The 12555-nt window shown below is 47.2% G+C and overlaps 1 protein-coding gene across 2 annotated transcripts in view; it reads right to left on the reverse strand.

Annotated features, from left to right (window-relative positions):
- rspo2 (R-spondin 2) overlaps nucleotides 1-10515 on the reverse strand; it is a 54645-nt gene extending 44130 nt beyond the window's left edge. Inside the window, exons 1-2 of one of the 2 annotated variants that reach the window (XM_068570313.1) lie at nucleotides 10047-10515; nucleotides 9422-9764 (exon numbers count right to left, since the gene is read on the reverse strand). In XM_068570313.1, the coding sequence (XP_068426414.1) occupies nucleotides 9422-9671 (250 nt within the window). In that variant the 5' untranslated portion in view covers nucleotides 9672-9764; nucleotides 10047-10515. The other variant, XM_068570314.1, reaches the window with a different exon arrangement.
- Nucleotides 10516-12555: the final 2040 nt, after the last annotated feature.

The following is a 12555-nucleotide window of genomic DNA, read 5'->3' on the forward strand; positions in this document are numbered from 1 at the left end:
GGCCAAAATGGAGCACATAAAGCGAAATGAAAACGACGACTGTGGTGCAAAGATAATTTCCTCTCAGTAAAAGTACAGCGTGTGCTGCTGGGTGTGGAAATGTCATCTGTTGCCACAAACAAAACAAAAAAAAAGAAGGAAAGAAATATGTGAGCTTTGGTATTCAGGTGAGCTGGAATTTAACGGAGGTGTTAGATGTTGCGATAAAGGGATTTTGTATTTTTTTTGGATGAAGAAACAGACCTGCATTCAAAATCTCTGGGTGGCATGAGGTCGCTCAGTGTACCATTACATGCGAGCAACGGATGGGGGAGCTGTATATGTCTTGTGCCTACACGCCACAGTGTTTACCTAAAAAAAAAAAAGAGCAGCCGATCTGGTTGGCATGTATTGCCGGTTGTTACAATAATGTGCCGGATGCGACCGAGATCCATCTGCAATAACTCAACCACAGGAGTTGTCGCCTCTTCTCTAAGAAAATCTTAGCTGCGATCTCTCTTATTCTGTAAAAAATAACCATCCAACATTTAAAGTTATGTAAACTCATTTTAAGAATACACTGCTCATGTGCACTGTTGATGATAACCAGCCCCACATTGTCCATTACACTTCACGGCTGCCCATTACTGCACCAAGGCAGTACCATCTCTGAAGCCATTAGCTGGTAAACATGTAAACTACATGTGACCCCTGTCTACAGATACCTATTAGTTATGACTCCTGCCGGTGACAGCTGTTTACACAGCTAAGGCCGCTGCTCCTGAGACCTGGCCCCAGTCCAAATAAAATAATACCCAGTTAAGGAGAAGTCAGCCAAGATGTAATACAAGTGCATAACTAGAAGGGGGGAGTGAAGGAATCTGGGAAATGTTAATGGACTTCTTATTCTCTCAAAGCTGTATACATTTTGTTCTAGCATTCGTCTCTACCGCAGCCTTGTTTCATTGTCTGGACCCTAAAACAAGATTAGTGAGAAACCCTGGTGGAGAAAGAAAAGTCCAAAGCAGCACACCACAATTGATGTCCTTTTTGACAGAGTGCAACATAAAAATGTGCCCCGCGTCAAAGTCATAACAAATAGACTGCCGCCCTCTCGTCTTACACTGTGTGCGTGGCATGCGGCCGGAGCCGAGCACAAACACATACATGGGCTTAAGTCAACACAGGCAACAACACGACAAACAACGACCACAACCACACGACAACTGGCTCAGATATGCGCCGCCTTACAGCGGACGGGACCGGGGGCCATTCTGGTGGGTGTGAGGGCCCAGTGGTGGAGAATCAACTCGGTTTCTGGGAGCAGGTTACAACCCGAAAAACATTCATTGTCATGGAGTCGTCCTTGTCCGTCGGACCCGTCACCCTGAGTGGAAGCATCAGCATTTATCCAATCTTCACCCATTTCATTTAGATATGTTTTCATTTTTGTTTGTCACAAAGCTGTATTTCACTCATGCAACTCAACTGCAACAACCACGGAAGCAAACTTGCAAGTTGTAAATGGACAAGATGGTGGATCCACCCACTAAAAGGCTGATTGCCAACAAGGTCGCCGTTCAGTCTGGCTGGACTGTAATAATCCAACGTCCTCTCATATCTTATTATCCTTAAATTAAGGATGATCTAATAAATATTTTGAGATGAACAATGGATCCAATGACTATGTGTAATATGCTACTTTAGTGCGCTTGTTAGCATTTTTTAGCTCATTGTTTTGGTTTTACGAACAGAATATGTACTGTTTTAGTTCTCAGTCTTAACAGCTTAACATGCCACATATTTCCTTCAAGAGTTTGTGGAGACCAGACCACAGCTATTATATCAAATATTGGACTTACATTTGCCTCTCGGCCAGAAACACAACTCCACACTAGCGTTGCTCTGTGTCTGCTGAAATTGAAAACAAAAAGGAAGCTGCCATATCAACTTCATGAGATTATAATATGTCAATGTTGTGTTTCGCTTGTTTCCGCCACCCCCGAGTGCCCAAGTAATCTGTTGCGGGTTTAACCGTCTGCTGTATAACATAAAGCACCGCTACCTGGGGCTTGACATCTAAGATGTTCGCGTAGTGAGCTAGAAGTTGTGTGAAGTTGGACAGGGGCGCTCAGTTATCAAAGACGCAGCTCATCAAGACGAGCGGCGGTTATTGTGGTGTGAGCTTCGACAACTCCGGCGGAACAAGTGATGCACTCTGCTAGCCTGAGGCAAAATATGACCCATTGTAGCTTCAATTATGTGATTGATAACAATCTGATAACAGATATGTTTATGTCAAAACTCTGCTCTGTGCATCCTCTCTTTCCATCACTTCGCTCATTCTATCCCGACCACATAAATCTTGAGGGGGCGACCCTTTAAGACCTCCCTCCCCCCTTCACTCTCAGCCTTCCTCTCTCTCCACAGAGGGAGTCAGAGAGACAATGAGCTCAATGGCGAGGCCCAGTAATGACTCCCAGCCTCGTTCCTGATTAAAAACACGCCGGGTGCTTCTGCACTCCGCAGGCAGCCATGACGCCTTCCCTTTCCTCACACCACAGGGCCCGAGAGCTGGAAGATAGAGGAGTAAGCCACCCAAACACAGCTCCACGCCCAAGACAACAAAACAAAAAAGGAAGAAGAAAAAAATCAAATCCAGTGTAAGCTTTACTCAATGTAGCAGTCAACGCTCTTGTCCCAACTAGTTCAAGTCTAATTCCATGGGCAAGTCTTCATTTAGTCGAAGGGGTGCTCGATTACCATCATTAACCCCACACTCAGCCAAAATCAACACAAAACCCAAACATAACCTGGCTCGGAGACATCAGGGGCGGGGCTAAACCATCCTGTCACATATTTGCACGGACTTTTAAAGCGTGTTGGGTTCATCTTTCACATGACCTCATCATCATCCCATTAGCGGAAAATTGTAAGAAAAGCTAGGTTGCTTATGTTATCAAGGTTCAAGTACTGAAGCGTATCAATTTGTGACTCTACAGATGGAAACGTCGGAAAGTCAGTGCGCAACTGTGGGGGCGGCTGCACCTTTACCTTTGCCTCTCCACGTCCATACTTGGGCCGCCAAATTACAGGCGAGCTGCGCAGAGCGACTGTTTATTGCATCTGACCAGCCCACTTCCTCTTCATACCAAAGGCATTGCATGCTGAGCTTTATTTTGATGTGGCGTGTAAGCATAATTAGAGGTCCCATAAAAGCAGGGGGAGGAGGGGGGAGAGAAAGAAAAAAAGTTGTGTCCATCTGTCGAGTGTTAAGGGGTGGGCGCAGGGGGTAGCGATCGGAGCCCCTCGCCTCGCCGTTGTGAGAGCGAGCGCCGGCCATTGGAACAGGCATTGATACTAACAGCCCTTATTGCCAAGCTGGAGTCGGTGTGTGTGTGTGTGTTTTGTTTCTGTACACGTCGAGGTATTTTCTCAAGGGGCCTCCTGGAGTTTCAGATTTCCAGGCCTTGCAGATCGATACAAAATAGGTAACTAGTCGGCACGCACACACACTGACATGGCAAACAGGAGCATAGCGTGGCCTTTTCAAGAAACGTTAGACATTCAGCAGACCCACAACGGCTCGTGGACCCCGATATGACCAGCTCTTCTACATAATTCAGGGCAGGTGGGAAATTAAATGTATGGCTAAGTTATCAAGTTGCATGTCAAGAGTTAAATGAGAAGATCAACACTTGTCTCGCGTCTGTGCGGTAAATAAAAAGCTACCATTAGCAGCCGGCTAGCCTAGTGAAGCATAAAGACTGCAAACAGGGGAAACAGCTAGCTTCATGCTACCAACACCTCTATTGACACGTTAGCGTAATCCGTACAAAAACTATTTTTACGTAGTTTTACGTGGTCTTGTGTGCTGGACTATTTCTTGGCGGGTATTAGAAACTTCTTGGAAGTTCCCTGGCAATTGCTCCAACCCAATAAATGGACTAGTAAAACAACAAATTGACATAATATTTTGTGTGTGTGTTAAGCTAACAGGATATAACAATTAATCTGTGAGCTTCACAGGTACAAGCAGATTGATTTCCTTTACTCTGGACAGCGCCATGCTAACTGATCCCCCCCCCCCCTCCGACACCGTCTTTCGGTCTTTATGCTAATCTAAAAATAAAAGTCCAAAGCTAAGGTGAAGTTTGATTGAGCTGCTTCCTTTTGGTCAATTTGATCAATTCCCGTGTTTAAGTTCATTGGGGAGAAAACACAATGGATGCCTATTGTGCCCCCGTCATTACCTCGTAACAGCTCTTCATCCAATTCTTTCAGAGGTGTGTATTAGTAATGTGAGAGCGAAGTAGTCTGGAAGCGCATTCGAGTGTAAGCCTGAGGGGCTCCGTCTCCGGCTCTGGGCAGCTCTCCTACCTGTGAAGCCCATGCATGAGTCATTTTCAAGCCCAAAAAATGCTCCTTTTGTGTTGTTGTTTTATGTGTGGCACTTAGAAATGATTCCCACATTAGATTTTTTTTTTCTTTTTTTTTTTACGGCCCAATAAACTTGAGAGAATCGGACCAAATTGGCTGGTCATATTTAGTAGCTTTATAAGGAAACGTTTTAAGGTGTAATTGCTTCGGGGGAATAAGCGGTTGAGGCAATGCGGGCATAGGTGAGGGCCGCAAAATCACCATTGCTCTCCAAGGGACACTGATGGTTTTTTGTCTGCCGCTCGGCAGTTTCCGATCGCCGTCGAGCGTATTATACAATTTTATTTAATAAGTTCCTTTTATTTCACATTTCCGGAAAAAAAAAAGAAGAAAAAAAAACAGAAAGGTTTTACAGCGTGGTTAAAATGTAGCCTCAAATAAGCCCATCTGTTTGGCATTTAGCTTTGCCAGCGTACGGGATGCTCTAACGACAACGATTGAGCAAAGAAGAAGACAAGATGCTCTCGTGTCGATTAATCGGAAAGAAAAGAAGGAATCGAATCTGCTCACGATGAAAGTGGATCCATTGCGACGAAATCGATTTGCAAAAGTGATTCAGAACAAGCCTCCTCGTCCACGTGACACACTGAAACAAGCAGCAAATTCACAAACCCGCTAACGCTAAAACATGAGATGAAAGACCTTTTCGACGGCTTGATTCATGAGAATCCAGTCTTTTTGTCTGGAGGGGAAAACAAAGACAAAGGAAACTGATCATCCTCTGCTTTGCCCGAAATAATCTCTCTCTCTCTCCAGTAGAAAGTTCATGCCACTGCATGTTGTTTTTTTTCCCCACTCTGCTGCTTTTTTCTTTTTCCCGGCAGTGTAGCATGGCATGAGGCGCACTGAGGAGCCTTTCACCGGCTTCATCTGATACCGCTGCGACTCGGAGCGGGAGCCGCACTACGGGCCAGGATCGACATGCATGGGTTAGTAGGTCAAACAAGGAGCTAGTCTTTCGACAGAGTTCGGAGGCCGGGTCAGACTAATGTGATTTATCAATACGGCGCATAAGTGAATCATTGTCCTTAATGGCCGTGATAATCCCAGAGACAGAGCGTGGACGCGATTGGTCGAGGGGGTTTGAGGCGGCGCACAGGTTGCTCTGGACTTGATGTCTTGATTGGAGCATCGGGGACATGCACCTGCGGGGGAGTCTGTGTATCTCCCCCTGCTCTTTTTCCTCACACACTCTCTCTCACACACAAACATAGACACACACACACACACACACACAGATTTACACTCACGGAGGCTTGGCTGATGGGGCCTGGGAGAGCAAAGACAGAGCTCTGTTCCTTGACGCCGGAGCTCAGGCTCAGGTCAAGACTCGGCTCGCCGTAATCCCTCTCAGGTGATGCTGTTCACATTCAGCCGTTTCCAGCTGATCTGCTTAAATATGCCTTCCTCATCCCCCAAAAAGCCCCCCCCCCCCCCCTCCTCCTCCTCCCACTCTTCCACCCCCCAAACCTCTCTTCTCAACCAGCGCCACCTCCTCCTGTTGTCTGTTGTCTCAGATCAGTGTCTCCAGGAGAAATAAACCAACCGCCTTCTGTTTCAGTGGAACGAGCTCCTATCACCTGGATTGAGAGTGCATCACGTGAGCAAGCCTTGACGGACGTGTCATCCGCGTGACTTTTTCCGAAGGCAAGGCTGGTTTAGAAAGGCCTCCTCCTCCTCCTCGTCCTCCTCCTCCTCCTCCTCAGACACTTAATCAGCGCATTACATTGCGCCGAAGTCGCCCGTTCCAACATTAACACTTACACCACAAACCTGGGACTTTGTGCGAGAGCGTTCAGAACACTGAGGCCGGATTTCCAGGGCTTCAGAAAAGAGAGGCCACTGTGTTCGGAGGACTTATCTCCATCCAACGACGCTCTCATTTTTTCTTCTTCTCGAATTCACAAAGCCCAAAAAACGAGGCATTCGACATAAGAATTTCCAAATCATCCGATCCTTTCGCTGTAATATCAACAAACCACAAAGCCTATCAGGTTTCCACACTCTTTTATATACTTAAAACAAGCTCTTTTTTTATGGGATTCTTTGTTGAAAGACGGATATATTCAGCATCAAATCCCAACAGTTTTCTGTGTGTTTTGGTGTCCCGTCTCTCTCTGACCTCACTCCCTCCACCTCGGCCCGGCTGCGTCAGTTTCGTCTCACCACGTCTGTCCTTCAGAAACATCTGGGAACGCTGTTAAAGTGACAGATTACACAGTTGAATATGACCTGGAACCCGCTGGGAATTCAAACGTGGGACTTTCGGGGAGGATGCGGGAGGGTTAACGGTATCGCATGGCAGCTTTTCACCACTCTCCACCGCCGTTACCTATTCATTACCTGTTTAAACGGCTCAGGGCCCCACTGTGCGCGCCTCTGTTCCTCCAAGCAGCCTTGGTATAGTCGAGCCTGATTTTATGTAGTCAGCAGGTGGCATCATTAGCCAGAGAATAAAAATGAAAAGTAATACCCTTGTGTCTAGCTATGATATCATAGAAGGGCTCATTGGCACCATTTCCGCTGCTTCTAGTGGGCCCCACGGATGAGAGGGGGAGGGTGGGGGGGTAAGGAGGTGTAAATTTAATATGTTTTGTCATCTGTTGTACATGGTGGAAGTAAAAAAATAAATAGAAAGTGTGTATGCACAGCAACCGCAACTAAATGGGAGGTCATGCCATGCAGGGAGTGAGCGAAGACAAGATCGGCCCAGAAACCACACGGTGATCCCAATCTTGCCTCCGCTCGCACAATTCATGCGCAATGACTGTTTTTCTCCTCGACGTCCCACCAAATTATAACGCCATCTCCGTCCCATGTACCTCACTAGCCCCACGCGGCTGCGGCTCAGTACATCCACAGCAAAACGATTTTTTTCATGATAATGAGAATTCAGACGTTTGTTAAATTATGCGGGATGTGTTTTGTCCCCCGTGAAAGAAATTGAGATACATCGAAGAGAATTGGGTTTGTGGCCAAATTGACTTTGTCTTTTTTGGGGTTGTTTTTTGTCTAAACGGTTTGGGATAGCTCCCCGTGCATGCCAGACGGGGGTCTGTGTATAAAGCTGTCACAGGAACCTCGGGGGCTAGAAAAATATTCGAGCATTGCTGGGCCTATATTGGACAATGATCTCTTACACATGCTCCTTTCAATATAACCGTGATAAATAAAGGAAGGAAGCAAATACCAAAAACTTGGACGACTGCCACGGCTTCCTCGAATGGCACTTTTGCTCCCCCGCCCCACCCCCCACCTCCTCCTCTCACACACACACACACACACACACACACACACACACACACACACACATATCCAACATCACTGTAAGGGCAAAACCTGTACATATTTGCATGGGATTAGTTTGACAAGTGTAACATCCGCTCTGAGAGCCGGGGGATAACAACGTGTAGCTTATAGTGCTCAGCCTAAAGCGGTTCTTGAGGTCAAATGTGTAAGTTAACCTCTTGATCTCACCCCCATTGGTTAGCCCACTCCCTTTCTCTCTCTCTCTTACCTCCTCTCTTTCTCACACAAACACACCACAGAATAAAGAGGAAAGGCACAGTAAGACAAATGTTGCTGCTTGACCATCCAAAACACCCTCCAGATTTAGGCAGACCACACCTCCATCCCCCCCCCCAAAAGAAAGATTGATCCTACTTCGGAAAATTCCTTTCCATCTGTACATGTACTATCTCAGATCACACAGATCCTCCTGAGAGAAACACACGGAGGGGCTGAAAAACGTGTGTGTGCCAGTACCCCGCAGTGATTGCCTGATTATTTGCAGATGGGCAGTGGAGGACTTGCAGAGTGTGGAGGTTCCCCCTGGCACGCAGCGCATATGATTAAAACTGTGATTGCCTCACAATTTACGAGACCCGTGCTCTTCTCCAGTGATTTGAAATGTTTCTACTGTACTGTCCCCACAAATACATACAAATGAAAACAAAAGGTACGCGACGTGGTCCCGCATGTGCGCTATTCTGACCCCTCTCACGGTCACCCCTGCGGTTCGTGGCCGTGTGTTATGTCACCGGTGTGTGTGTGTGCATGTGTGTGTATGGCTCGGCGGGGGCCACTTTGCTAATCCCACTGTCTCCCCATTCATTGGGGAGCATGGAGTAGTATTTGCAAAGGGGCTGATCCCCGCCTCATCTCCCGCGCCTCCGCTGAGCGATTGTTCTGCGGGGTTCCTACCAACTGTTCAAAGTGGTTATGAGATCAATTAAAAGCAGCTTAGGGGATGTGTGCAATTCATAAGTCAGCGGAAAGGGATTCCGTATCTATTCACTACATAACTCCCAACAATACGACCCCCTCCACGTCCCACAGCCCTCTTCCCTCCCGTAAGCCGCCCGCTCTCTATAGAGCGATCCGCACCAGCAGCTTTTTTAGCACTTTCACATGTAAATAATATAGGGAGCTCTTTGTTGGGGGCCACAACTTCGGGAAGTAACGTTAACAGCACGTCTGGCAACGTGGTTTCAAGTACAATTAGCCGATCCAATGACGCAACGCGTGTTTTCGTAACTCACTTTTGGAGAGCCACACGCGTGGCCAATTTTGCGCACATTTTACGCATTAGCTACCGGCCCTGAAATCGTCACACAAATGTGGAAAATTGTATCTTTAGGAGGTTAATAAATCACGTCAGATTCTGCGAGACAAAATTGTGGCATACAGTATCATAAATCATATATGTGTAATATAATAAATCATATATGTGTAAATGTCTGCCTGTGTCGGTTCGGCCGCTCTCACCTGTGAGGTTTTTCTGTGTTGTTTTCATGAAATCAAACTGAGATGGGCATCATTATTTGATGTCTTTTTCTTTTGGTTTTACTTTCCGCCCACTCTGGTCGCTCTGTGCGCACGCGGGCGCGTGAGCAGCGTTGTTTAGGACCGTTGCGGCTGCCTCCCGTGACACACACAAACTCTGTGAAAGCCACCTGGATGGATGCTGCTCTCGGACCTGCGGGCGACAACCCCGTCTTACCTCTTTTGTTCCTCCTCCAGCGGTGCGACGGCGCCTGACAGTTGCTGTACTCCATACAGTTCAATACGATCAGGGCAAATGAGAAGAGTCGAAACTGCATCTGGACGGCGATCTGTTTGTTCGGACTCCAGTTAAAAAAAAAAAAAAAAAGAAGAAGAAAAAAGGGTGCCGGCGCGGCTCGCGGTGGATTCTCTGACTTTCTAGTGTCCTCCTCCAGTTTCTCGAGTCGATCCGCGAATGTGTCAAACATCAGACGGGATGCGACATGTTATCTGGCCGCCGATCGGGATCATTTTATGAAGCGCGCCGATCCTCAGTCAATAAAAGTGTCCGCTTTGGTGCGCTGCGGGGAGAATGACAAAGGAGGTTACTGTGATAACAGTGTAATGAAATCAACACCTTTCTAAACAGTGATGTGTGAGCCGATAAGTAAGGGGGGGATGTAAAAAAAAAGGAGACAAAAAGAAAAGATCTTCTGTGTGTTAATGTGTTGGAACAATCACAGATTGCAAAGGCAAAGCGCGCTGCTCAAACGCCCCTTTCCTCCCCTAAAAACGAAAGAAAGAAGCGCAGCCGTGCGTAATAGTCGCCAGGACGCTCCGTGGAATAGCGTGTCGGTGTGTACCTTGCATCAGATGAAGTGTACAATCCGCTCCGGTGCACTTTTAGGTCCCCTCTGAGTGCAAGTGCGGCTCGGCAACGCGCAGCATCCCTCTTTTGTGCGAGAAACTTGGTGTCTCCAGAAGAGAACAGAGGTCCGAGGAGGAGGCAAAAAAAAGGTGGTAGCGGTGAAAGGAGGGGTGTGTGTGTGCGGGGTGTGTGGGGGGTGTCCGTTCCTCCTCTCTGTGAAAAAAAAAGCTTAGATTCCGTTTTACCTGCGTTTCCTCACTCGAACTCAGTCCGTGTCCCGTACATACGGCGCGGCGGAAAAACAAACTCACACGTGTCGCGTGCTTTTCTTCTTCTTCTTCTTCTTCTTTCTCCTCTTCTACTTCTTCTTCAGAGCGCAGAGCGCGAGCCGGTGTGAGTCCGCTGAGGCTGAGCGGTGACTTGACTCCCGACTGGTCCTGATGCTTGCTGCCTTTTCTCCTCACCGCGCGTCACGTGTGGAGACCTCTAGTTTGGAGACTGTCTTCGTATTTAAGATGTTCAGGATGACATTTAATGTAGCCCCCCCCCCCCCCCCCCCTCTCCCCGCATCTCCCCCCTCCTCCGCGCACACACACCACCAACCTCAACCCCCCCCCCTCCCCTCCTCCGCGCGCACTGACCGGTGCAAGGTCGCCTCTGGGTCCTAGTGTGCGTAAAAAGCTGGAAACATCCAACAAGTGAGGGGGAAGCGAGCAGGGGAGGGGGGGGGGGGGGTTAAAATGTATTTTTAGGAGATATGGCATTGCAGCTTTTCGTGACTTGATTCTCCTCTTTAACATTCAGAATAGTCCTTTAACTTTTCAAAGGGACATGCTAGTTCAGAAAACGCAAACGTTGTGTTTCTCTACGGGTGGCTAATATACTGTACATTTCTAATAAAAGTGCTGAATATCATCCCAATTGTAGATTTAAAAAGTACAATCTAATAAATAAAAAAATACACATTTAAGTAATTTATTGAGACAGTCAACATAACTAATTTAACGAGCTGGTTCAGCTTTATACTGCTGATTATAGACGGATTGAATAACTAGTCTCAAAAAAAAAAGACAATTATCTCCGCAATGATGCGTAATGATGTGGCCCGCCAGTCAACCATCACGTCACGCCTCTTTTATCACGCACCCCGGACTTCTCCTCCTCCTCCTCCTCCTCCTCCTCCTCCTCCTCCTCCTCCTCTTCCTGATGAATGATACCCGTAATTGCTGGGACGTGAAAAACAAGTGAGCGGGTCTCTCACACCGACTGACCAAGGAGACTGTCAATGGAGGGAGATGCCGTCCTTCAGCCCAAACCAACTCACCTCCATCACCCCCTCCCATCCATCACCTCCACTCCACTTAGTGACATTCAAGCGCCGGCTGCTCGTCGAGATGAGCTGCGACAGTGGTTTTATGGGAGTAGCTCAAACAGCAGTAGTGTGTGTAAATGCTAGAAACTTAAAAAAATAATAATAACAAAACAAGTAAAAAAGGCATTTCTGGTAATATTCATCAGCAACCGTCCCCATCATTGTTAGTAATAAAAGTTATGAATGCTCTACCCACTTCCGCCACTAGGTGTGGCACTTAATCTTTTATTTATTTCAGGAAATGATATGCACATATGTTGTATTGTCCATGTCAGTTATTCCTCAGCAAACGATAGTGCGAAGTAAATAAAAGTCAATTACAGGAGAGAGGATGACGATGATAACAATATTATTATTATTATTATTATTAATAATAATAATAATAATAATAATAAGTGTAAACCGTGTTTAAACCTGAAGTCTGGTGGCACCTCCAGAGATTCTCACCTCCACCTTTAAGATGACAAGACGTCATTTTACGCGCTGCTTTCAAACTTGGAACACCAGACAAACCAGTGGAACGATGTCTCCTCTCAGGCAGTAAAACATACGATCACTCAAACACACAAGTTCAAGTTTCCATTTCGTCACTGGAACCGATTGAAAAAAAAAATATGCGCGTATGCGCATGGGGGGGCTCCAACGGTATGTAAAGCAAAGAGGAAGGCTCGAGGTCGTTCCCCTGCCAAAACCTACAGTGACCTTTGTCCTGACTTTGTTTATTCTTCATCCAGCGCAGTGACAGACATCGCGGTCGGCAGGGCTGTTAGCCGCAGGCGGTTCCGTTGGTTTGGACTCGTCTCTGAAACAACACCGGGGAGTGCACGGTTAAGGTGAACGTGATAATTTAGGCCTCCGGCACTTTTATTTTCATGATGTGTCATGGAGAAGGGGGCCGGTAAACCAATCACTTTATTCTCTCTCTCTTTCTCTCTCTCTCTCTCTCCATCCCTCGTCTCCTCTCCTCCCCTTCCACTCGTTGCAGTTGGACATAAGTGGGGGTGACGTCAGCATTTGGATGGTCTGGCTCGGAGCCCTCGGTGCCATAACGGCAATGAGGGAGAGCTGCTCTGCTCCCCTGTCCCGTCAGGGATCCGGATGCTCTTCAGCGTGGGTTTCCTGTCACAGCTGA

This window comes from Clinocottus analis, unplaced genomic scaffold (genome assembly GCF_023055335.1).
Source record: "Clinocottus analis isolate CAN_PGR_092001 unplaced genomic scaffold, fCliAna1.0.p SCAF_9, whole genome shotgun sequence".
Lineage (NCBI taxonomy): Eukaryota > Metazoa > Chordata > Actinopteri > Perciformes > Cottidae > Clinocottus > Clinocottus analis.